The sequence below is a fragment of the Psittacula echo genome (assembly GCF_963264785.1).
Source record: "Psittacula echo genome assembly, chromosome: Z".
NCBI lineage: Eukaryota > Metazoa > Chordata > Aves > Psittaciformes > Psittacidae > Psittacula > Psittacula echo.
In genome coordinates this window covers 55265763-55293215 of record NC_137742.1, presented here as the reverse complement: position 1 = coordinate 55293215, position 27453 = coordinate 55265763, and the positions used below count along the sequence as shown (strand labels likewise).

Here is a 27453-nt window from a genome sequence, read left to right as displayed (position 1 = left end):
CATAAATACTGTCCAAATGCAAGGAGCATATATGCCAGATATGACATTTTCCTCATATGCAGCAGCTCTTGGATAAAGGTTGAAGGCTTTGGTATGTACCATCTATCACTGAACACAGCCTTCTGTGATAAAGAGGACCACCATATGCTCACAATCCCTCAATTCCAAATGCAAAATGGTGCAGACAAGGCTTCCACTTGTATTATGCCCAATTTTCCAGAAACCTAACCTAATGCAGAAGCTACTTCGTTACTAAAAGCACAAACAGCCTTGAGTAAATATTTCAGCAAGAACCACAGTGAAGGAGAAGGTCTGATCCAGCCTTCAGTATATATCTCGCCTTTGCAGAAGCTTGACATACTGGATTAAGCAGTCTAAGTTAAAGTCCACTTTGTATGACAAACCCTCCTCCCTTCCCAGCCATCAGCTACCTTTCCTCTAGGCGAACCCAGAGGTCGTTAAACTGTCTCAATCTTTGCTTCTTCTGCTGCTTCCTCTTCTTCTTTTTGTACTTCCTGTCTACCTTCTCCAACACATCAATACTGTCAGGGAGCAGCAGGTGAGGCAGGAGCTCTTCTTCCTCTTCCTCCTCCTCCTCCTTCTGGGGATGCAGTGGCAGTGGGAGCTCCTGGGACACAACGTAGGGGCCATGTGCCAGCGATGATGATGAAAAGGCTAACAAGGTTTTGGTGGATTTTCTGCTGGAAGAAGGAGGGAACACAGACAACATCTGAAAGTGCTTTTGAGGCAGAATCCTGGTAGAGATACCATCAAGGCACATATGAACCAGGTGTTTCTCCCCGACATTGGCTGGATGCTTATTTCTCAGCCTTGTATTCCTGTCCCATCATCTTTGAGTCAATTTTCTGATCAAAATAGTTCTCTTTAATGAAAAAAACTTTGGAAAAGAGGTAATCTGGAGCTGAGAAAAGAATGCAGTCTGGCTCAGGCTGGAATAACTCTTGAGAATAACTTTGCATATCTAGAAAGAACGAAGAAAGAAATTGCCCTTAAAGTCAGAGAAGGTCAAGACTAGACTCCTCTAGTCTGATGTACCGCAGAATACAGACCAGATTATTCCTTTCAGCAATTCCTGCCCAGAGCCAACCAACTTGGGGAGCATGTGAAAGGTGCAGGGACAGGACAACTAAGGCACACCAGCTGAAGGAGCCAGTCCTAGATCAACAACTCCCACTAGTGGAGAAGGTAAGTAACGAGCTAGTCTAGAGACTAGCTCATGACTGCAGAAATGCATCTTCAAATTACGATCTTTGAAGGAAATGCCTCAATATACCACTAAGCAACCCTTTGGGCCATGTAGTCTTCAGCAGATTAGCTGAGGCAATTCCAAGTTCACCATTCTCTTATCTTTTCTTTCATGAAGCCAGATGGTACAGAGCAGCGAATGCGTAGCCTTTATAAAACATTGGGTGAGGAGGTATGTCTGACATGTAAAAGACCAGAGGTCAACTCACTATTGTGGCACTGACTTCTAGTCTAAGTATTTACTGTCTCCATGCTGATCTGCAAAAGGAGATAGTGATATTGTGCCACTCAGGTGAGCAGAACAAGGAGAATGAAATGGTGGTTTTAAAGGGGTACATCAGTCAAGTACGGAGGTCCACATGGAGAGAAGGAGGCTGATCAATTGCAGTTCTCTCTCTGTTCACAATGCAGAAGTGAGCTTTGCACACATAGCAAGTAATAAGGAGTAGGAGTCAGGACTTTGGGTTTCTAGCTGCACAGATTCCGTATTAGACTGGCATTATCCAGATTTCAAAGCAGCTCCAGCAAGATATTGTTGCGAGCCTATGTGCATGCACAAACTCTCTCACAAGGCAAATCTTGGAAGCCCAAAGGACCACTGTCGAGCCCAGAAAAAGCTCTAAGGGCTGTTTTTACCCAGTTTTGTGCAAAGGTGATGTATTGAAAAATTAATCAATTTGCTCCACCCTGATTACTCAAACTCTGTTCCCTTATACTTGGAACAAGCAACATCTCCTCATCTATGCTCCCAGGCAGGTAGGCTGCAGTCTCCTATCCACTCCTGGCACAGTACAAATCTGACTGATCTTTATGGCTACTTCATGAAGAGAAGAGATGCAGGAGTCTTCTGTAACAAGACAAAATTGGAGACTGGCTTGGGTTGAAATTCAGAGGTAACAGAGAGGTAACAGAAAGGTAACAGAGGACCACACAGTGCTGTGCAGAAACCTGGTTTCTATCAGTGAAATCTTCTCTGAACCACAGCATACTTCCTTTCTCCCTTGCAATGGCATAGAAATGAGGAAGTCAAGAAAAGAGGCATGTTTCATTGAGGCTGCAGTTTTCAAGCTAGCCAGTCACTGTGGGCATATCTCTTTGGTGGAGAATAAAGAGGGTCCAATCTGAAGAAGAAATGAAGTTGTAGACTGGAATATGAGGGAGAGAGTAGATGGAAAATGAAGAGGATTTTATCTAATTTCCTGCAAGGAAAATCACAGGTTGATCATGCAGTACACTTTATGTAACAGAGAATGGCACAGAATGGGTCTTGGGCTACCGACCTCTTTCAAAATCCTTGTGATTCTCATTGTCACTATCATCTCTGAAGTTGCATGACTCTTTGGCTCTCCTCCACAACATCTTCACATCACCCACTTTAACTGCCTTACACAGTGAACCCCCTGCCAGTTGTCTTCAGTGACCTGATTTGATTTTTCTGAAGGTCCTCTGCTTATGTTTCCCTTTTCCCCAATTTCTCTTCACTGTGCCTGCTCCTTAATTCTGAAAGTCACTGAATGGTCACCAGCCCTCCTCTGTAGATTAGACTGCATTGCTGCCTGCAGCCTCCCCTAGCCTAGCAAGCCCATGGCCACACCATGGCTCAACACTGCCAAAGGCACAGCCAAGATTATCTCCAAGCTGCATGGCCAGCCATTTATTCTGACTCCTGCAACCTCAAAACACTATTAATAACAGACACTCATATGCATAACCTCCTTTGCAACACTTCCTGCAGGCAATTCTTCCAGTGACTGACAGGGAAAGGCACACAGATACAAAAGCACATCCTTCGTCCCCAAGGCCAATTCCCTCTCCCAGCACAGCAGCTAAGGGAGGAGTCAGGAAGCACCTTAATTACAACTGTGATTATGTGATGAATATTTTATAATATATATATGCATTCTAAAATCAGGAACAACAGTTAAAGCCTAAAATAAGACAGTAGGAGCTTGATTGAACTTGTGGCACTATTTATAAACTGTCCTTTGCACTACTGCATGGTTGGAGCACCTCTTTTGCCTTCCTTGCTTTGGTGACACCACAAAGAAAAGGTCCTCAAACTCCACATGCCACTACGAGCACTCATCCCCTTCTCCTGCATATGGGCAGGACACCTCAGGCAGTCGTATCTGCAGGTGAAATTGTGTGACTGCACCCAACAGTTTTCCTGTTACAGAAAAATATAAATAATGATTCCTCATCTTTCTGCATTCACAGATGCACAAGATACCTCACAAGGGTCTTTGGTTTTAGCCAGAGTACATGAAGCTGCAGACTGTGCTGCTATTGCACAATGTCACGTTGCAGGGAAGGGAGACAACTGCAGACTTCTTCATCCTCTTGTTTTAGGACTGCTCAGCTACTGTATCTGACAGTAAAACAGCCACTTGAATGATCTTAGTTCAACCACTTCCAGTTTTTTCCTCTCTAAATTTTGTCCTGTGAAATAGTAGATAGGCACTGACTGGACGGAGTGCAGCACTGCCATCTAGAACAGTAGGTGGATGTGGTTTTATTGACACAGACTGGCCTGGTATTTGTTCCTACAACATGCTCAGTACGGCAATCAAGTGAAACCCATCATCCAAACCCCAAGACTCAGACATAGTCTTCTATACAGGTTTTTCCTCATCTCAAATGCTGTTCTCTTTTAGAACTCACATTTTTCTTGAAACTTGTTCCATATTTTTAAATCTCTTTTCAAGTAATCCAGAAATGTAAACACATTTTCCCAAAGAAAACACTAAACTGCCATCTTGTTTAGCTTTTTCACTCACCTTTAAAAGACTCCAGGAAAGATGTTCTGGCCATTAGCCCTAATGAAATGTTCAAGATGCAACCAATGTCAAACTGTGGGTTTTCAAGGCACAAGAGTCACTGGCCTAACAATGAACACCCATGATGTGGTCAGAAAACTGGGTGCCAAACCAGCCAGTGCCAAACCACTTGGGTTCCAAACTACCCTGAGTATCATTGGCACCTGCCTCCCTGATGAGTGAGATCTAGCCCTCCTTTCCAGTCGTCTGCTCTTGACTTCCTTACAGCTATACCTTTACAGAGCAGTGTTGGATTTTCTTTATTCTCAAGTACATCTCAATCTATCTTCCTTTAAGCTTTAAGAAGCTGCTATGGCTAATTTTTAGGAATACCTAAGCTATGAACGTTCTGGGGGATAAAAAACACTACCACAAAAGTTTCAGTGCAGTCAGCTTTTTGATTATCATATAAGCACTGTTACACTGGATTGTCTAACATGACTTAAGTGTTAAGGACAATGAAGTCTTGTGCTTAAGCATAAGGAGTTTCTCCATGTCAAACTACCTGCCCATTGGTGGCAACAGCGTTAGGAGTTGCATTCATGTGCTCCTGAGGATGAGTCTTGGCTCAGTTTGTTTCAGTGCACAGAAAGTTAATGATGTATGTCCATGTCAAGAATCATAGCAAAACATGAGTTGCCAGAGTTTGAATCTCCTGGTCTGAAAAAAGCAGCAAACGCGGTACAAAGAGAAAGGTGAAGCAACCAGAGTATGAGAAAAACATCTGTTATTATTTTGTATCACAGAATAAGAACTCTCCGCAACAGGTGATCATCCTACCTGAGAGCCCCATATCAGAAGGGTGGGTGAGATGTAACGGATGAAGATGTAAGGGATGTAGATGTAAGCAGATGTAAGGGATGAAGATGAAGGGATGGAGATGTAAACAGTGAGGGATAGCCTGCCTGATTCCTGGCAAAGAGGATAAAAGGAAAAGAGTACCATATCTCGGATAAAACTTTTTTTTCACTGTGGTCTTTTAGCAGTGAATATAAGACAGAGTGGCGATATCCAGAGACACAAGAGCATGTGTTTGGCAAGAGTATGGAGAAGGGGAGACAAGGATTGCAGACCCCAGGATGGTGGCAAGAAGTCCAGGAAGTGGTAAGTCAAGAGTACATGTAATTCTCAGCAGAGCATGGAGGAGATTATTTAGCATTCTGTAGTTATTGAAACCATGGAGATGGATAAAGGCACCCAGTGAGAGATAAAAAGAGAAAGGGTGTATCCCAAAGGACAGCTGCAAGATGAACCAGAACAGCAAGTATCTTGGCTTAAAAATGCAGAAGAGAGCAAGAGACATGAGAGCAATCAGTCATGGGGACAGCTTGCAAAGAGGCTGGGATGGACTCTGGTCAGTCAGATTCCAGGCTGAGAGAAACTAGAAAGAATCAAAAATAGCACTGTAAAAGAATGGAAGTGTTAAAATGCAGGGCAGTCAAACACTTAAAATGAAGGAAGGAGGAGGTTGGAACCCTATACAGTATAAGACACCATCCAGATGTGACAAACCAAACATGCATACTCTGTGGTTGTTTTTTTAAGAGTTAAAAACTAACAGGGGAAAAATATTTTTATTTTATAAATAAACCCCAACATAACAATATAAAAACCAACCAACCAACCAAAAAAAAAAAATCCTACAAAAAAAAAAAAAACACCAAAAAACCAAACCCAAAACAAATAAAATCCTGTTTCCAAACTGCCTCATGGAAGAGAAAAGCAAACTGCCGGGGAGGTGAGACAGAGCCTAGCTCATTGTTAGGGATAGTTCCAGCTCCCAGTACCTCTTCACAATTGTTTACCCACCCTTCCAATGTCTGCTCACTAGATAAAAGCATGCATTACTTGTTGATGGCTTGTCCAGCTGGAGTGTGTTCTACCTCGTACCCTTCTCTCCTCAAAACATCAATCACTGTGTTGTTGCCCATGAAGTGACCTGCATTTAAGAGAAAAATGACATCAGAACTCAATAAGCACAGGGAAAGAGAGAGAAGAACAACAAAGTCCTTCGTCATCATTGGAGGTGTGCCACACTCAGGGCAGATAGTGTTTTATCAGTCGCCACCAACATGCACCAGAAACACAAGATCTCTAACAAATGATTGCTTAGCCTGTCCAAGGTCACTTCAGTTACCACATTCTGCCTTTCTAAATGCAGATGTGACTAAAAGTACTCTGGTCTCACAGGTTGTTGAATTATTTGGCCATTCTCAATTTCTTGGGGCAATAAGAAATGAAGTTGAGAGACACCTGTTCAGGAGCAGCACCGAGTCTACAACTAGTAGTGGTGCAAACCAGGCCAGAACCTGACCACAGTGCATGCATCATTTGAACATACTCTGGCATCATAAATGGACTGAGATGTCAGTCAACACCATTAACAATTTTTAAGTTATTAAGAATCATTCAACTGCAGAGACTGGAAAATAGCTCTGAAAGCCAATGACTTAGATCAACCCCTTTCATTCCTTTGTATAAGCCATCAGGGATAGAAACACCAGTTCAGTTGCGTTGACAACATTTTTGAGTGGACTTAACCTAGCTTACATCTGCTCCAATCCCCTGATTTATGTCTCTGCTCCATTTTCAGAAGGATGTGGTGGCTGGTCAACCCATAATTCAGTATCATAGTGAGTAAATGATTACTCAAAGGATGCAGAAGTTATTCCTGGAGGACTGTATGCTCTGCACACTGATCTGCATGCTCACTGACTTTCACCATCACTCTGACACCTTACTAAACAAGGCTGCTGAGAAGCACATGGACAACAGAGGCCTTGTACAGTTCCTCATAGATTTAGCTTTCTTGAAAACATTCATTCATCGAACAGCCTAAATTAATTAAAATTAGGCTTTGAGAAATTGTCTTATTAGAGAGCTCCCTTGCTTCCCTAGATGTAAGCAGCTCTAAAATTGATAAATAACTTCAGAAAAAAACTTGTTTTCTGTTAATATTCTTCGTTTGCAATAAAAACACCAGAATGACCCAAGTAGCAAGGAGATAGAAAGGGAAGTCCAATAGTGATGAGATTAACACGGGACTATACCAAACAGATTTATGATTTTTCACTCCAAAATGGACTCAATGAATTGGAGCACAAATTTCCAGTTTCTCGTGCCATAACACCAAGGGCTTATGAACTGCCAGCTTAAAGCATCACAGTTGGATGGTGTTATTTGAGCACAGGCTTTTATCAAGATGAAGGTTCCCTGAGATCCTAAGAATGCAAACAATCCAGCTCAAATGAAACTTTTCAACCAAACACTGCAATGCATGCTCACTGAGTACCATATTTTCTCAGCCAGTAACTGATTTTCCTGCAGCTCCTCAGCCTTTTTGCCTTCAGAAAGAGTAAAGCTAATGTGCCATTATGTGGACCTAACTTAACACAGCTGGTATCTGTTTTTTGCCAATGGTTCAGGCCCAGGTCAGTTAACTGAGAATTAGCTCATATCAGCAAAAACACCAGATGCATCAAGGAACAGGAATGACTGTAATTAAACATTTTAACTGAATAGAATTAGCCACTGGAAGGCAAACAGAAGGTATATAAGATGTGGGACCTTATATACTTATCTCCCACATTTTATAAAGAGAAAATGTGTGTGCGAAGTGAATGGGGATTCACTCTTCCTCCCCTGCTTCTAGACAGTAGAGAAAGGGGTGATTCCCAAAGCTGATCTAACCCTTGTAAACAAGGATGATGTAAGACAGCTTAGACTTCTCTAAAAGTGCATCTCTATTAATGAGGATAAGGGCAGTGTATACAGCAAGCTCAGACTAGGTGTCCGTCTCATGTGAGCAATGTTGGATGAGTGCAGTGCCACCCTCAGCAATGAAAAGCCAAGGCTCTGAACTAGTATTTTCCTAATACAAGACTTTCAGGAGGAAAGGAACAAGACAAAGATAAGCAGTCTATAGTGGCGAAATAATTTTCTTCATGGCAGGTTAAAGAGCTTACAGTCTCACACATTTCGAGAGTAAAGCAACTGAATAGCTGCTCACATCACATCACCAAACATACTATCTCCCATCAATCTTCAGTTATGCTTGCTCAGAGCAGTGATTTAGACTGGTGGTGGAAAATTACTGTAGCACATGGATGAATCCCATTTCAATCAGTCAGCCTGCTTGAGTAATTTCCTGAAGCTGGGCCTTAATCTTCTTTTTAATTTGATGGAGTGATAAGAATACCTTTTATATCACAATCACGTGCACAGGCTTTTATAGGAAGCCTTTGCTCACTGTTGCCAATGCAATGAGTTATGTCTACATTGGAAAGAAAAATGAATAGGTAAGTGTGAAACAAATGCATACAAATACAAACAGGTATGTGATACCAGATTGCTCAGAAGACATGACCAACAAGGAACTGCTCAGGCTAGGTATATAAAAGGATCAAGAGATGTCAGTGTTTGCTATACAAAAGGTATATCATGTGTGCTCTGTGAGACAGAGCTGGTCTGGGGCTCAGAGGACCTACAGGCTCAACCTGAGTTAGGTGCAAAACAAAAAAAAAAGAGAGAAGGGAAAGGGTTTGAGGTACAGGACCGCACCAGGAGCCTCTCTAGAGTCAGCACTTCTGTCTCTTTCCTGGGAAGTGCCACAGAAAGAGCCTGGTGGTACATGAGAGACCTGATCATCAAAAGCAACTGTGAGAAACATAAGAAAGATTCATTCTTCAAGGTTTAGGATTAAGCAGCTATCCTGCAAGGAAGACTTAGCCCAAAGTCACATGACAGGGAGTAGGCCTCTTTCACCTGTTTTCTACTTTAGCCTAACACACTTGAATGCCCTCCAAAAGAAAAGCCCTGGGCCCTGCTCCATCAGAAGGCCTGCTCTTTTCTTCTGTACACAGCCCTGCATTATCTTCACACCACTAGGTGAAGAGATGTCTCTGTGAGGTCAATTTACTCTGGTAGGGGGTGAGGAGAGATGAATCTCTATTCTTCTGTGTTCAAGCTCAAAGAGAAACTAAGAAGCTGTTGTGTGCACCAGCTCAGCCATGCACTCTACTGGAGAGTAAATAAGATCCCAGCCTTTAATCTGCATTGAAAGGAGATGGCATGCAGGGACCGCAACAGGCAATATGCTCAAACAACAATGCTGTTTGACTAATGTGCTCTTGTAGACTAGTCCACACATTTGGAAGTGCATTGATAGCTCCTGACCTTCCTCGGTAGCAGTACCCAATCCTGCAGAATACAGGCTACTACTGTTGCCATAAAATCCGTGTCCCCTGCTTGCAGATTTTGTTGCCAGTGCACACAGAGGCATTCTCACCTAGGCATTCTCTCTGCTAGGTAGGACTGTAGGTTTCAGCAGAGGCTCCTGAATATGAATTTGAGCCATCATGAGGCTGAAAATTTTCTGCATCTAGTGAAATGGATAAGGAAATGCTGCTTAACAGAAGTTCTGCTTCTGTTCCTGATTTTTTTTTTTTTTCATATAAAGAAAGATTGTAAGACTGTGGAAAACTTACTCTCTGAATTTCAGCAAAATCCACAGTTTCAAGCTGACACACAAATTGTCTTGGCCTTCTCTTTAGAGTCATTTAAAAGGAAACTCAGAAGCCCACATAATTCTTCATGTCTGTTGTGTATTCCTTAGTAGAAAAATGCCTCAGAAACATGCCAGGACCTCACCACCTACAAATGTCCCAAGACAATGAATCACTGGACATACACGTGAAGAAACAAAACTGTTTGTTAGGAAACCTGATCTGGAGTGCTGACCTACAAGAAGTGGTGGGAACAGCTACAGCACATGATCCTAATAGTGCAACCACAAAATGGCACAAATAATTCTAGCCTCAGGGGAGATCAGAAAGCAGGATGTTTATCTCTGGCTGGGCAGGGACTGCTCAGGATTTCTGGTGCCAGAGACTCTATGGGTCACTGAAAAAAATATTTTCAAGAATGTTTTAGAGATACAGAACTTACAATTATTCAGAAAATTCCTGGAAATGTCCATGGCAATGGTCATCGGCTATAATTTTATTAGACGGCTTCCAAGTATTATACAGATAAATTCATTTAACATGCTCCAGAAAGGTGAATATGACACCTATAGGTGACTGTATTAGAGTTACCGGCCTGTAACAAAGCCATGACATGAGGCGGTTTATTATGCTACTCATGAAAAAAAGCCCCATGAATGAAAAAAGAGAAACTTCGGCAAAAATTATCACTCAACTGTAAGGCACATAGGACAGTTCATCCCCTTCTATGTGCCTCCCATGGCTGGGTTCTTCTGCTGCCTTTTCAGTAATCAAAGTATTCTCCAATAGCAGTCTGTGAGCCCAATAAACCCATGGAGAAGTGTTCAAAACTGCCAGTGCTCCCTGACAGGATGCACATGCAAACACAGGAGATTTCCTGATCATTTGGAGAGCAAGGACATGCATGGCCCAAGTGAGTCCCACAGGTATCTGCAGTGAAAAACTGAAAGTTCAGTGTGTGGAAGATCCAGCCAATGATCTAGAGAATACAGTGTACCGTCTCACACAATTTCACTGGATGGAAGCCAAACTGCAAAACAGACATCCTATTCCTCCTACAGGTCCAGATCACTTTAGGGTTCATCAGTCCATGAGGTGGACAAAGACATCACACTGACATCAGGTGCCTGATGAAGCTGAGTTCCTGGAAGACACAGCTCTTGGGACACAATGACTAAGAATGGAGACACTGAAAGTACTCATACAGTACTCCAACCCACAGTGTCCCCACAGGCAAGAACTCTTACAGAGGAATTTTCTTCATCTCACTCCATGGTCTCTTATTCTCTGAAAGGAACTGAAAGGAATGAAATACAAGCAAACCTGAGGAAAGAAAAGGATGCTCCTCCTCATCCCCAAATCTCTACTTAGTTTAACCTTTTGGCACAAGGCTAGGAGACAGCTCATGCTCTGTGACATTAAGTGACAGGCAAGGTCATTTTTCACACATATCACAAAGTGACCTCACCCTGCTCTCGTATGGTGAGCAGAGAAAGATAACCCTAACCATATCTTACTGGCGAAATTTGGCAAGCCATATTGGAGGCAGTCATACCATAGCAAGCACATAGACAGCGCTCAGCTTTATGTAACCAAGATATTACCAAACCCTGTTTACAAAAGATCTTCTGCAAAACTGCAGAGAAATTCCTATATAATCTGGCCACACCAGCAATGGCAGCGTTCCCACCTGAGCACCCTTGAAGAAACCTATACTTGGTGATTTCATTTGAAATTCAGGGGCGAATTTCATGACTTTGCCTCACGCATGCAACACAGGTATACTTTTAAAGTACACATTGGGATGCAGAACATGGCGTCATTTTACCCAGTTAGTAAAGGGAAAAAAGGGTAGACAAAATTTTTAGTATGACTAAAAGCAAGAGAAGCAAAGTGGGTGATGTGATCAACTAAGTTGCAGATAGTTGCCTTTAGATGCCTGCTTTCTGTACACACTGTTTAAGAGGAAGATACTGCTTTCAAACACGAGCACCGCGCACCCATGTGGGGTGTGCTCACACTTCACTTCTCCCAGAATCAGAGGGAGGAAGTCCTGTGGAGTTACACTAGACAATCTAAACAACATATGGAAAACAAGGGTAATTGATAAAGCAGCTAGGTTTCACGATTTGCCACCGAAATTAAAACAATTTCTCAAGCAGGAAATATTTAACACTAAATCTAATATAAATATTCTTGGTTTTAACAGTATTTCCAAATCAGGAAAAGCTCAGGTACCAGAACACAAACTAAAAGACCAAGAGCATAGTCCCAGGAGTTCCCATTTTTACCTTTGGACAAAGACAAACCTCCTGATAATGACACAAATTAAAGCCAGAAAAAATATTTCTCACTGATTATAAGGCCAAGTTTATAGCAGCTACAACAAGGGAAAATTTTACAACCCCATTTTGTAAAAAGTGAGTTACAACAAATAGCTTCTCTTCAGCCAGCCTTAGCCACTGGAGCTCCATCTGCACTGGCATTTACTGAGAGTTTTCCACTGTTAAAGCCTTAGGCTCATTAGGGAAAGCAACCTTCAGGTAAGTTACTATACTAGAAGCCAGTGTTATATTAGCAGTAAGGGAAGGAAATAACCAATGCTATGTTTGAGCTGCAGGATTCACAGCCACCTCTGTCACTGGACCTGCTCCCATTCCACACCACTGCTTCTTTTCCAAAGGTATTAAGGACTTCAAATCCCACTAGTTTAGAACGTATTTTACAAGATCAAAGTTTTCCTATTGTAGCTGCCCAATAATGGTAGCAGTGGGTTAACCCCAGCATTGATAAGAAGCTGATGATTACCAAACTGTCAGTATCCGAGCAGGAACAGCACACAGTTGTTTGACCTGGCTGATTTTGGCAATTGCATTAATATGTTGGAACAGAAATTTCTGCCACTAATGGAGGAATGCAAAGCTTTGCTCATTTCATGTGTCAGAGATGTCAGAAGGAGTGCCCTTCATGTGAACCCTGGGGCTCTGGATGTGGGTCCACAACATTATCTATCCCCTTCAGGGGTTGTTGTCCTAATAAACCCTGTCATTAGCATTCTGCAGACTCAAAGAGGCTACTAAGGAAAACAGTCTCAAAGCTGCTGGGTTGTATTTGGCATTCTCAAATTACAGAGGTACAGGCACACCTTCAGGGATTCAGCCTTTCCTCCCACTCAAAGAGACAAAAATGATGCTGCATTCCAGAGACAGAAGAAGCAAGTGGGCAATCAGCAAGCCCTTTGTGTCCAAGGGAGAAGCAAACTGGCCTCACAAGACTCATTTAATCTGTTCTATCATTATGTTATCTTCCTGTCCCCTTCCTCCACTGCCCCCTTTTTGTCCACTTCTAGGATCTGCCAAGATTCAGCTTCTTGTGGATTTTTTATTAGCTTCCTCATTACACTTTTCAAATTCTTTATACGAGACATAGATAAATTTATGTCCCCTGTGTACATCCACATCTTCAGTCCTAAATGTACTGATGGCGGGGACAAAGTTTCCATGCTGGGTTCTGAATTCCTGCTGAATTTCAACGATAAACTATTATCCCATTTACCTGGGCAACTTTCATATTCCCACGGGAGGATTTTATTTGGTTTTGTTCTACAGGTGTAAATACCTACACAAGATAACAGAGACATCCTGGGCTTAGCACTTTTGATTATTTTTACAAACACTGGTCCTTTCTCCAATCTTTTCTTTTTCAAAGATAATAAATCCTGTAACTCTTGCATAATTTCCCATCAAAAAATGCCAGATGTAACAGCACATTTCAAGCGGTAACACCGAACAGCCCTGCATGGAAACAGCACCACTTAACACACCATCCAGGACAGAGACTCAGCACAATTCCAGTTTTTCCTTTTTTTTTTTTTATTATAATGTAGAGGGCAAGAGAAAAGGCATCAGACATGCCTGTGGATCCAATGCATTTGGCACATAAGGCTGACACATAAGCGACTAGTCTCCCAGAACCCAAAGACTGCCTCAAAACCTACAGAAGTTGGAGGAAGCCACATGGAGGACTACAACAGACCCTGGGGTAACCGTAGGTGTTCTCTCTTTTCCTTGTCCAGGTGGGTAAGATGACAGGTTACACACCCATCTTCAGCCCAGACAGGGTCAATTATGCTTCTGTTTGGATATCCAAGTTCTTTTTCTGCATGTTTTTGGATCACACATCAAACAGCTGAGAGTTAATTTTAGTTTAGTGAGTATCAGTTGACTCAGCTGCTGGGAGGACAACAATGAAGATCTGGCACTCTTAGCTGGATTGCTAATTTGGATATTGATTCATTAGTCTGTTCACAGCAATTCCTTCTTGAAAGTCTTGTGAGGGGCAGGCAGGTAAAGATGGGAAAAAACCCAACCTGTCCCTGGAGGTTTGAACCCATATAGTCTGAGTAATGCTAAATAAACACATTCATTATTTTCTTCAGTAATTAGAAGAAATGGTAGCTGAAGAAGTTTTCACCATCATCTTTCTTTTCTTACTGTTAATGGTGGCTTGCCAACATCCACTATATTTTAAAGTTTCAGAACATTTTTTTTTTTCAGCAGCAGCAAAGCAAAAAAAAACCTCTGAGAGACAAAGGAATTTGCCAGTGTTTATAAGATTAAGAGAACCAACTTCTGAAGTTGTAGTATCAACCAGTGTCTCCATGAAGTCAGTCGTTTCATCCACAGGGATATAAGGCATCTTAAATCCCTCTGTACTTCTTATTCATGAGCTGGCTCTTCTGGAGTTTGTCAGCTGTTCAAAGAGGCCGAAGAGACTGGAGGGAATTTTAACTTGGCTCCTAGAAACTCTTGCTTTACCTGAGGCCTTGCCTGTCATAATAAAGTCAGTCTCTCATGCCACTAAGTATTCTTCCTCTTCCATAAAAAACCCCACGCTTTTTTCCCCCTCTCTCTTATTCTTTATTCTTATTATTTATTCTTATTTATTCTTCTCTTATTCTTATTATTTAGCCACTTAGATATAAAGTAAGCTAAAGCAAACAAGCCATGCTCATCCTGAAATAGAAGTGACCATACAGAAGTAAAGCAATCTAGAGTTGAATCTGCTGAAAAACATCAAGGGAAACAAGCAAGTTTCTACTGATACCTGTAAAATGTAGATTAGATAAATGTCATCCCAGTGCTGAAAGGGCGGGAGACCTGATATCAAAGAATACGGAAAAGGCCAAGGTACTCAGTGCCATTGTCACCTTCTCTACTGGTGAAACCAGCTTTCAGGTACCTCAGGTTCCTATGACTAGGGAGAAAGTCCAGGGCAAAGAAAGTTCATCCTGAGTGAAGAAGGATCAGGTTAATGAATGTTCAAACAGACCAGACACGTACAAGTTCTGACAGGATACACCAAGAGGAACTGTAGGAACTTGCCAGTGTCACTGCAAGGCCATCCTTAATTGTCTTTAAAAGGTCATGGTAATTGGGCAAGGTCCCTGAGGACTGGAAGAAAGCAAGGATCACCCCTATCTTCAAGAAGGGCAAGAAGAAGAATCTGGGGAACTACAAACTGGTCAGCCACACTCTATTCCTAGGGAAGGTGATGAAGCAAATTTTCCAAATGTGTTAGGGACAAGAAGATGATTGGGAGCGGTCAGGATGGATGACCTGTACAAGTGGTAAAACTCCAAAGCACAGCAGGACAATGCAGCCCTCTCTATGTAAATGTGCACCTCTTAGACAAACAAAAAATCTACAGTGTTACCTGACTAGCTGTCTATGGAACCACATGTGCTTGACTTTGGTTTAGCATTCAGATCCTGTATGCCCCTTGTGCAGTTCAGAGAAATTAAAAATGCATAGAGAAGGCAGACTGCTTGTGAAAGATTATAGCTGGCTTTGACATTTCACTGCAAAAGGGAGTAGGACTGGCTTGTAACTCTAGTGCTGTCATACAAAAAGGCCTGTCCACAATTAGGACAAAATACTTATTAAACCTAGTAGAATGCTGCTGGCATTACCATCTCTCTTTTCCCATACTTTCCTCTAATTCCCTCAGATTTATTTTGGCTTGAAACTTTAATGTTTGCATGTTGGCCAGAAGTAAAGATATTTTGATAGTTTCAGCAAGATCTGTTGTTTTTTAGCTCTCCAGTTTTGTGCAAGCTTAAATTACTTCCAAACAATACTAGTTCTAGAAATAAGCTCTGTGACACATATTGAACAGAATATAGGGGGAGTTTGTCTGATCTGTTAAAATGTAGTGAAAGCACAAAATACGCTGGATCTAACAACCAAATCTATAACAGTCCAAATTACCACATTGTAATTCCATGTAAGAAATCGACATCTGTAGCCATGCAGCTGTTTAAGACCTGCAAAGAGACAGGAGCTTATTTTGCACAATGTATTACACATCTCTAAACCACATCAGTCCACTTAAATTATAAAATAAATTATCAATCTTTTCTGGTTTTCCCCCATTTAAAATAAAAGTACAACTAGTTGTTTAAATAACAAGAGGGGGTATTTGTAATACCACAGTAACCCACAAACCATGACCTTGTTTGGATCTAATTGATGATAAAACTGTTGTCTTCAGTGCTGTATGGCTAGTGGAAAAAAATGAACTTTCCTTACAAAAAGTCTAGTCCTTTTAAAAATAAAAAACACGGGGTGAAAAAATCTGGAAAGAAACAACTAAAAGTCTTCTCATCCTTAGAACCTGGAGACCCTTCGATATCCTACTACCATTTTAACACAACCTAGAGTCCTGATAACTGGCAGTTTATCAGCCATTCCTGGAAGATACTTTTTCACTTATGGCCAGAAAAGAGAAAACCACAATGCAGTGATGATTATTCCTGTTCCCACAGCCTTTCTTTTTCTCCTCCTCTGCTATAGGTCACTCTAACCTGCCTTATGTAAGTACTTTCCTGGAACCAATTTCCAGTAATTAACAGCAGTACAATACTCAAGCAATGCTCAAAACTGAGGACATTTGTTCATCTTCACTGCTTGTTAGCATAAAAACAAATCTTCCACAGAATTATCTATCACATACACCAATCTGCATGAGCAAAATGCTAAATCAGCTTGCTGGAAAACGATGAAATCTGCACTCAAATTTGTAACGTGCACTCAGAAGACCTCAGAACTTTTTTCAGTGTTATATTATGTGATGTTACTTCTTATTTCGACAATTAAGAAAAGAAACTTCTAGGCAGTCAAACAAATGCATAATAAGGAAGAGTGCTGCTAAAAGTGGGAGGCTAGCAAAAAGCATGACAACAGAGCCTGGACTATTATCCAAAACAATTAGAGACAATTTCAAAGTTAATCTAGAGTCCCCAGAGAAAACAGGGAACTTGTCTGGATTGAAAATTTTGATGGAAAAGCACAAGAATAGCATACCTGGTGCTTAGAGATCAAGCCATGTGCATATAAGCCACAGATCAAGGGTGTTCATACAGGCCCAAGGCTCCAGGCAGTGCTGCAGTACAGGACATCAAGGGAAAAGAAGGGGCCAACTGGGAAAAGGAAAGTAAGAGGAAGGAGGAAAGCAAGAATCTAGAAAGTCTAGCAAGGGTTTTAAGACTGTCATGAAGGTTGAGAACAAGAGAAATGGGAAAGACAGAGATGTGTCCTGCTCCTGCAGTGCTTCTGGGCACTGGGGCAGAGCTGTGCATACTAATGACAACGAAGACAGTCTGGGGCAGAAGAATGGCAAGAGAAGGAATTTGATGGGATGTGAGACAAATGACACAAATGCACTTTACAGACATGATTTGTTCAATGCAGCTGCTGGTAGGCAGTGTACGTATGCAAGAAGGGGAAACGGCTCTCTTTTCTCAAGGGGTCCTGCTCCTGGGACAGGATGGACTCAAAGTGATGCTTGCATCCACATCAGTCCATTTGCGTGGACTGCTCATTGCTCACCTATGAATAATTTTCTGGAGCTCAAACATCTGTGACTAGCCTCCTTTCAGAAAACTGGCTACCTGCAGCTGATGCAACTGGCACTCAGGATTGACATATGCACTGGTCAGGAACATCAGTCCAGCAACAAGAAGTGCAATCAGAATATCAGCAGTGCAATAAAGCAAAGCCCTGGTCTTAGCTTACAGACAAACATGACCAAAATCTACAGAACTGAGCCTGCTTCTCTGCCCTTTATGGCAGAGTAGCACAGAACAATGATACTGCAGGAAGACAGCACATTACAGTCTTCATGCATGCCTGAACAGACATTATCAGCCACCTTTCATTACCTCCCTGCCCTCACACACAGCACCCTTGTTATGATAAGTTTGTAATTGCAACTCTCTGCTGCAAATGAGGAGATTCACACAGACTTCAAATACCAATGCTTTTAGAGTGTTTAAGTAAATATTTTCTTTGCTTTGTCTAGATCTTCCATCCTGACTAAAGCAGTAGCCACTAAGGCCAGAAAACATCACGTGGGTCCTGACATGAGCTGCAGTTCTCCCCCTTTCCCAAGGCCCGTATAGTTCATGGTGGAGGGGATACTACACTTCTCTGGGAATTAGCACCTCTCTTTTCAAACACTGATCCTCACTTCCCTTCCCTGCAGCTAGAACAAAGAACAGAAATCATGGCAAACCAATCCTATTTACACCCTCCACCCAGCCCTAGTCTGAAATGTGGGTGTTAACCCCACTGAGTTGGTTAACACACAGCTGCTGCTGGATGTGCCTACAGATTCCTGCTGGCTACTATCAGGCAGAAAATCGTCAGTTCCAAAACTGGGCCCAATGCTCTGCTCCAAAACAGTGGCAGACACAATTTTCTTGTAGTGGAAGCACACAAAAGAGGAAAGGAGCTGCAGCAGGAAGAAAAAAATTGAAAGTGCCTTTCCTTTCCCCTGGCATTTAATGAGACTCTTAGACTCACACAATTTGGGATGTTATTCTTTTGGATGTGTTCTTGAAAGGTTTTTCAAGCACTGGTGCAACCTGTGACTTGCTACCTCTCATCTCAGCTCCCTGTTTCTCCTACCCTTGGTGGCCAGACCATAAACAAGTGTGTCCTTTTGTGTATGCATTGTAGTTTGTTTAGTATCTTTGGCAATGCATATATCAAATAAGTCTGTAACTAATAAATACTGCAATCAATGCATACACTTGTGAGCTCTTCGCATCCTGAAGAAAAAGTGTCTCCTACACTGAAAAAAATTTCCTACTAAGGTACGATAATAAGGGCAAAGCTGTGTCCACCATGGTAGAAGTACTGACTCTTCTTTAAACTGAAGAAAGCACTTGTAAAAAAGCTTCTAAAAGATGTGGAAAGAATGTGTTCAGGTTGAAGGGCGCCTCAATCACATACCAGCTCCAAATGCAAAGAAGAAACTCTTGTCTGGGTACTCTTCCAGCAGGTCCTTCACCCTCCTGCCCATTCGCTCATTTCGCTTATAGATGAGCTCCTGACGGAAGTAGCTGTCTATCTCCTGGGCAGTAATACGTTCATGGGCCGGAAGTGTAGCATTAATGAAATTTGGGACCTAGATAGAGAAAACAAAAAATGAAAGAGGCATTTATTTCACAGGCAGCCATCATGCACAGGCATTTTGCTCCATCACTGAATGTGCTGGTTGCTTTGTCCCTCAAGGCACATCCAATACAAAAAACCCAAACAAAGATCAAAAATGACTCAGCAAACTTCTAATAATGCATAGTGCTTCATTTCTCTCAACATATCATTTCATAAGCCAGCTGAAATTTTTTTTTTATGCAGAGTCAACAAAAACTTTCAATTTGCCACACTACAGATCGAAAACCCTGATTTCTTGGCTGAAGAAAGTAAATATTTGCCCCTGGCTATCTTTAGCTACATACATCTTCCTTAAATTGCCATAGGTATGACATAACTATAATGATAATTACACTCTTCTAAGAAAGTATGACTGTTACCCCAGCCCTCAGGCTGTCAAAGAACTGTGCAATTTGAACTAGTTAACAATAACATTCCCAAACTTTCCAAAAGAAGAGGGCCAGGTTTTGTCAGGAAAGGAAGTATTATCACCTCCAGTTCCCCTGTCCGCAAGGTATCTTTTAAAATACTTGCTCTGCCCCTGGGGTCCCCAGGATGGCTGCGGCTGCACACTGTCATGACCTCCTGCTAGTGGAAAGAAATGCAGGTCAGCTGTCCTGGCTTTCTAGCAAATAGCTTTGGGCATTGCAGCTATGGGGATCTCTAAGGAAAGGGTGTACAAGCAGTGGTTTCTGGGGAGCAGAGCCACTAAACCAGGTACTTTCCCTTACAAGACTGCAGCAGCAGCAGAGGCTCTGGAGCCACTCAGAGACTATTACTAACCATTTTTAAAGAGTTCTTAGTCCACACTGGGTCATCTACAGGGCAAACATGGGATCAAATGCAACTTAAAGAGAAGTTCTGCTTAAAAACACAGGCTCATAGTGTTGCAGGCTACTACCACTCAGCTTCACTGTGAGGAATAATACCCTGAAGTGGAGTCCCTCGTGAAAGTGAAGCGTAGTTGCTTCCTCAGACATGCACGTCTTGGCAAGAGCTGTTCTGTCCAAGGATCTCAAGGCAATGTCACCTGTCTGCAGTCTGTAACACCTCAGCAGAATAGTGAGGCATCAACTGTATGCTCGTAAGGTGCTGGTATCCTTCGAAAAGCTCTTTGAAATCAATGAATGAAGTACACGGTGTAAGAGCTAAGCAGTGTTAATTACTAGGTTGTCCTGTCCAAGGGTGGACTGGAAAGTCACAACATGGACGCAAAGCTCAAGCTCAGTGCCAGAGAAGCAAGGGTTAGTATGACAGTATTTCCAGCTTTGTAGCACTAAACCGTATGTATCAAAAGGCCATAAAAAATGTTTATTCAGCAGGGAAGGCCCAGGTACCAAAATCTACTTGTTCAGCGCTGTGAGGCTAGAGCCTGTTTCCATTGATGTGGACGAAATGTCAGGCAGCACCTTGTGACCAGAACAGAGAGACCTGATGTCTCAGCCTGAGTTTAGCTAATCTTACAGCCCAAACAGGCCAAATTGGTCCCTGCTGGGCATTTTCTTGTGGTTTAAAGATCAGAGCACTGCATTCCACTGTGCTGCTTAGGAAACCGTCTCCATAAACCAAGTCTGAGAGGCCTCAGAACGTTTTCTTTTCCTTAACATTCAGTCTAAATCTATTTTTGCTTTGTTTCACCCCATTTCTCTTCTTTGGGTCTTGTTCACAGTACACAATCATACTGATAGGGGACATTAAAAGCTTGCAACTTGTCCAGCCTTACACAAGTGTCCAAGTCACAAGTACTGTCACTATTTGCACAAAAAAGCCTGCTGCTGCTCTCTGTTGGCACTAAGTTTGCTCACATCTAAGCTAGCATAATTCCACAGGATCCTTAAGAAAATAACGGATTAACTCATAGAGCTTTGACACTAAAGCAAACATGGCACTTGTCCAAAAGGGAAAGCCAGGCGAGCCTTCACTGCTTGTGTGCAGCAAGGGGGTGTGTGTGTGTGTGTGTGAAGTGAAGCAGACCCTTGGGACAGGAGGCGCAGGAAAGCAGATGTGCAGGGAACCAGCAACATGGCCTTGGCTCTCGCCTGCAAACGGCCTAATTGAGGAGAGATGAGCGTGAGACAGGGGTTAGCACTATGGGAGCATATGCATAGTACAAGGGCTGCAGTGGCAAGACTCACTTGAGAAGCGTCATGGTTGAAGATGATAGAGCTGAGGTCTCCACAGTTGTAATGCTTGATAAGGTCTTCTGTCGTATAGGGGATCTGTAAACTGCCTGCTCGGAGGCTCTCCTGCTGCAAGAGAGTCTGATTCAAAGCAAAGACCACCTGAGGAAGGGGGAGAGAGAGGAAAAGACAGAATTCCTGGTGAGTTCTCGTCTCACCCCTTGAATAGGTCACAGATACAGAGCCACCTACCAAAGGCTCTCTGCAGCTGCTCACGCTCCAGTCTACTCTTCACCAACCCATGCCTCCAGGTCTGCAGGTACTCACAGCTCAGGCCTGCTCACACGGAACTGACTCACCACACATAACTCCAGGAGGTTTTGCCCATGATGATTAATACAGAGGATTCAAAGGGGCCGCCTGAAATGGGGGCAGTTTTGTTCCCCTAGACAAGTTTGCTGACCACCACAGAGCCCTAGGGCCTGATGGGCTCTCATCTCCACAGCTTCTCAAGGCTTCTCCTTGTTCGTACTTTTTTCCTCATTCGCAAGGAACACTAATTGTTATCGTTTCCTGCTCTGTATCTTCTCCCACATACCCTGTTTTTATCTGGCAGGAATGGCTCACCAGAGCAGGCTGGGGAAGGATAGTGGCCGCTACCCTCCCACCAGTGAAGTCTGAGGTGAGCGGCCCAGCACTCTCCACCAGCTGACGGCCTCCTGCACTCCCTCTTCCTTGACATTTGCCTGGGAATGCAAATACTCCTGTTCCCTTTGCCTCCAGCTGAACCACAGTGGCTGCCACAGCTCCTACCCAGGCAGCCTCTCTCTTGACCAGAAAGGGAGATCTGCAGAGGTCTCCTGCAGGTGTTGCTGCTTCCCCACCTCCAGCACAGCATGGCTCTGCCAGTTCCATGGCCTCAGGGCCTTGCTCAGAGGGGGATGCCGATCCAGCTGCCTCCCTCCTGGGGCAATGCACATCCCATGAGGATTACCGCCATGTAAAAGGCACAGGACAGAAGCTTGCAGAAACACTAGAAAGGGGTCTCTGGAGCCAAACAGGTGACGCAGCACCTCTGTACCTCCCCCTTGCTACTCCAGCCACTGCAGCAGGCGGCCACTGAGCCCCAGAAAAGCAGGGATCCAAGGAAGGAATCAGGGCATAAACTGCTGAGGCTGAGCATGGGATGCCAGCAGGCACCTGGTGGGGTGAGGAGCTGGCTACTCACCTGCAAAAGCAGCAGCTCTCCATCAACATGTGGCAAGTAAAATACTGCAAATCTCTTCCGAACACAAGCTACCACTGGTTTGCACTCCACAGACAATTGTAATAAGCCTTTCTAATACTTCCTGGCTTATTTTCTTTATTTGTAAAGGAAGTAAGCTGAGATATACTGCCGGGGTCTTGAAATATTTCAGAAATTACCCTTTTGGAGGGTTATTTTCCAAGTTTTGGGACTCCCTGCAGCCTGAATAGGGCTCCTGGATATTTGCCTCAAATATAATCAAAAATGTTCTGGAACTGCAGGTATTCACCAACACCACGTAACTCACACATAAGTAAGCATACTCTCAAAGTACTAAGATCATGTGAACCAAATTTTGGGATTACAGGACAGGGCAGATGTGGGAACAAACAGGGACAATTTGCCTTTCCCAAGCACAACAACCCGTCTCCTACAGAAAGATGCAGGTCCTACCAAACTTGAAATCATGCTATCCTCACTACAGCTACAGTGCCTGTCTGGATCCAAACCACTGTGTATTTAACTGAATATGAAATCATGTAACTTAGCATTAGTTCTGGTAGGGTGTTCATGAACAGCAACATTCACTCCCATCTCATGTTTTTAAAAAAGGCAAGAATTTACTTTATTGGTAAAACTGTACCTGATTACAGTACCTGATTACACTCAGGTAAGTCACATCAAACTAACCAGTGGCTGTCATGCAAAGGAGCTCTGTTTAATTTGGAAGTAAATTAAACAAAAAAATTGAAACCACTTCATGTCTGAACAAAAGTTTGTATGTAGGCTGGGGTTTATTGCACCCTGAAACCATCATTTGCCATTTGCTCCACTTCCTACATGGAGAAGCTCTAATGGATGTTAATGACCAGATGAGATTCACTGAGAGACAAACCAAATCCATGCTGAAAATACGGAATTCCTACAGCCAGGACTGCTAGGTTATGCCATGAAAATCTTCTAGGTACAATCAGTTCAGCGAAAAACACTTTCATGGAAATGGCTTATTTTGTAAGTTATTTGACTAACACCGCAGCATCCACTGGGACAACTTACCATTAAAGCAATATGGCCCTTCCTAGACTCAGCAGCCTCTGAAACACTGACAAGTCAGCTCCTGTCTATAGAGCAGCAATAACACCTGTGATGGTCTCCTAAGCTGGTCAGGTAGTGCTGCCTCAATGTAGAGTAAGCACATCAAAGAGGTTTTGCAATCTTTCCCATTTGATTTCCATCTGAACACGAATCAGTGAAGGGTAACCAGTTCCTGTGGAGAAAACACCAGCCTGCTGGGTGAGACATGAGAACAAAGCAAATCTTCCTCTCTTTGCTGTACTCCCACAGCCTGTACTCCTGCTGTCACTTGCTCTGCATGCTGCCCTCTGCTCCATGCACATCTCTTCCCTCCTGTGCTTCAGGTGAAACATATTCAGTCTCTTCTCCAAACAGGCCTGGCCCAGTTCAGAGCAGCCAGGTAGAGCCACACAGGCATCTTCCTTCCTCGTGCCCAACCACTGGCCTTAGGAAATTTGCACACAGTAAACTACAAACAGATCAAGAAGTCTATCTCAGGAGTGTGGCTTAAAACTGCAATTACTACCTGCAGTTACAGAGACTTACCACGCATATTTACACAGAAATAGAGACAACTTGCCCCTCCTCCCCTCGTATCTATAATCTTACTGCTGGCATGCCACAAAGCTGTCTGGGTGAGGCAGCTTTGGCAGGGAGTTTGTGTGGAAATGCATGGGCTGTTTTACTTTGGCATGGCAAACTTCAGAGGGCTGTTCCCTGCCAGGTCAGACTTCTCCATGACCAATGTTTTTCTCCATCTGGATCTAGACCTGCATCCTTTCACTGTACATTGCTAGCACCTGAGAAGGAAGTCGCAAAAGAACCACCTGAAGCCCACTCAGAGGGAGGACTTTCACCTTGGCACTATGAGGGACAGAGGTGAGTTCAGCTCCTTTGATGACAGCAGCAGCAGCTCAAGTCCCTCTGTACCATTCAAGACCGCAGTTCAAGGACTCGAAGCAAAAAAAGTCAAGATAAAAAATGGGCAGAATTCAAAAAAGCATCAATGTCCTTGACAATTAGCCCTCCCTAATGAGTTATGGTAGCTTTGCATAGCTGGCGGACAGGAGGTGCTGTTGTCAAAAATACTCTCCACATCAGCTGGTCTCAACAGAATGGAGGCATCCGCTGGAGGGGGATCATGGCACACCTACTGAACAGCTACACAGGATTAATATTTGGCGTCAGTGTGTGCGTAGAGCCTCTCAAGGGAATGTGATAGCCATATCTCTCCATTTCTGTAGCTTCTTGGGGGAATTGTAACTCCCCAGCAGAAAGAGAAGAGGTCTGGGGGTAAAGAAGGAGGAGGTCTTTGCAGTACCAGGTGTTGCTTAAAGCTGTGCCCTGGTGAGAAGGTTATCTTCAGTAAATAGTAATGGATAAACACTGTCAGAATATCAACAGAAGGAAGATTCCTGAACCTACTGTTCTTAAAGGATTTAATTTGCTGAGGTGGGTCTTGGTCAGAAGTTGATAACTCTTATCTGTCATTATTTCTCAAAGAAAACATTAGACTAGGTGCAAAGTGATACTTAAGGAAAACCACAGCCAAACTCTGTGGATAGGATCCCAGTTTTGTTTATCAGATGTGAAAAGCTGAAGAAGTCAACAGAGCATGAGAAGCAGGGACCAGATGAGCAGCTGATCTGCAACTGCTGTATTTGCTTGGCACAAACACTGCTTGCCTTCCTAGCTCCCCATTCAATCCTGCAGTCCTTTCATTTCTAATAAGTCCAAAAAGTAAAGAAGACAACAGAAAAGAAGGAAAGGTTTAAAGAGAAATTTTCAAATTTTCAATTTTGCTTAAAAATCAAAACCAAGAATTTGCACTGAGCTGTGCTCGTCCAACAGGTGGTACAGAAAGTATTCATCTGTCTTCCAGGTACCTCTCGCATTGCACTGTTTTACTAATACCAAAATCTTTCCCGTATTGGGATCCATAGTAATCACACTCATCCTTCTTGCAAAACTATTTTTCCTTGCTTCATCCCCCCCACCCCCAGCAATTCTAACTCTACTCTGCTCCATTAAGTGTATTCATACTAGCATCAAAGCATCTCCTGAAAAGATGTATTCAGAGAACAAAAGTAACAAGTTTATTAGAAAGGGATTTTTTCCTCCCACCTCCCATTTCCACTGTGATCTCTCTGTCTTCCCCCAGCCCTCTCCCTTTTTGTACTGTGGAAAAAATCGATTAAGCTCTCTTGGTATACATATTGCTGCAAGCCTCATTCTCCTCCTGGAGATTTCTTCAGCTGTCAGGGGACACTTGTCCCCTTTGCTAGCATTGTTGGAGTGGCCTGCTAGGCTAAGGGGGTGGGGAAAAGGGGGTTAGAGCCCAGCAGATGCCTTTTTTGTCAAAGACAAAAGACCCCCTGCCACCCTCTCCACTTTTCAGCACTTTCATCCACATTGGATCAAAGTGCTATTCTGCATATGAAAGGAACCTGGCATTATGTGCCTCAAATTAGCCTATCGCCATCCCGCTAGCCTCCAAGTCCTCCTAACAAAAGCGCTCACATCTGTTCCATCATTTGCCTCATCTTCGGGGTTTGGTTGTTTTTTTTTTTCCCTCTCTGCTCTCAGTTTTTGAGGGCCATTCAGCCCCTTGAATTATAGTCTGGGGGAGCATCTTCCTTGCTCTGGGATCGCTCAGCCGGACAATTTGCTTTTAATTGTCTTAAGGAATCATGGGCTGCTTTTGGGCCATTCCCAGTGACTAACTGCATCCATTACGGCTTCCATTCAGCCTCTTGAGCCAATTCTTCCCCTCAACCTCCTCCTTCCAAAAGCGTGTTTCTCTCCTTGCTCTTCACCTGAAGGAGACCATTGCTTCTCTGGGCCAGTGAACACCACTGCCTCATATCAAAGCGAGCCTCAAATTAAAGGCATCATGACTATAAAAGTCAATAATCCTCCTTTGTCATGATAATGGTTCAGCAGCCAAGAAGAAAGTGGGATTCCTCACTTCAGTGTGACTCAACTCCTTAGATGTCCAGTGCTTGTATCTCAGCTGCCTTCAAGGCAGAAAGTTGAGAGCCTGGAAACCTGAACTCATCTGAATGAATGGTGATGAAACCTGAACCTGAGACACAAAGAATCCTGCAAACACCAGCCTGCACACACAGGCAGGAGAAATCCGATTTTGACAGGGGCTGAGGATATCAATAGGAGATTTAACTAAACATCTGCAGCCTCCAGAGTAGCCAAAGGCACTTTCAGGGCTGTTGCAGCAGGTGAGATGTTCCCTCTGGCCCCTGCAACAAGCTTTTACAAAGAAGGGAGAAAAAGGAAGCAACTTCCAAAACTTGGAAGACTTTTGTGAGAAAGATTGGATTTAGGTGACTAGAAGAGACATGTTATCCAAGGAACTCACCCAGAGGAAAAGAGACGAATAGTACAAGCTATTGAAACAAAAGGAAAAGGAAATTATTCTAGGCTACCTACCAGCTACAATTTTTCCATGTGCTTGGTTTTATTTATGGCTTTTGTTCCGAAAAGCCAGAATAAAAGCAAAGGGAGCATCTCTTCCCTAGCATGACATCTAAGGCACTTAGACGACACTCTGCATCAAGGCAGACATAAAGATGCTGACAGAGGCAGTGGCAGTGAAGAATTTGGTCTGCTGACAACAAACTCACCTGTCGTCAGATTCTTGGAGTTTGTTTTTGCAGAACCAAACAAAAAGACACTCTGAAATTTTTGGTTGTTATCGGAGATATCAGAAATACACAAGCCAACCCTTCTCTAACTAGGAACTATAAAAACAAGGGACTTTCAATAATTTATCAGGTACTTTTGAAGCAGTGAATGAGTTTATCATCCTTCTCTTGATACAGGAGGATTGTAGATAATGCTCAATAAGAGGAACACTGCTTATAGCACTGCTAGAAGTGCAACTCATCTACTCCATTAATACATAGCCTG

General features: G+C 43.1%; 1 protein-coding gene across 1 annotated transcript in view; it reads right to left on the bottom strand.

Moving 5' to 3' along the window:
• The window catches only part of TRABD2A (TraB domain containing 2A), a gene marked incomplete at its 3' end in the record, with an annotated part of 82668 nt that overhangs the window by 3015 nt on the left and 52200 nt on the right, over positions 1–27453 (bottom strand). The window contains exons 3-6 of the mRNA XM_080638441.1: positions 21222–21368; positions 18883–19057; positions 5931–6021; positions 432–701 (exon numbers count right to left, since the gene is read on the bottom strand). Of these exons, the coding sequence (XP_080494567.1) occupies positions 432–701; positions 5931–6021; positions 18883–19057; positions 21222–21368 (683 nt within the window). The remainder of the gene's footprint in view (positions 1–431; positions 702–5930; positions 6022–18882; positions 19058–21221; positions 21369–27453) is intronic.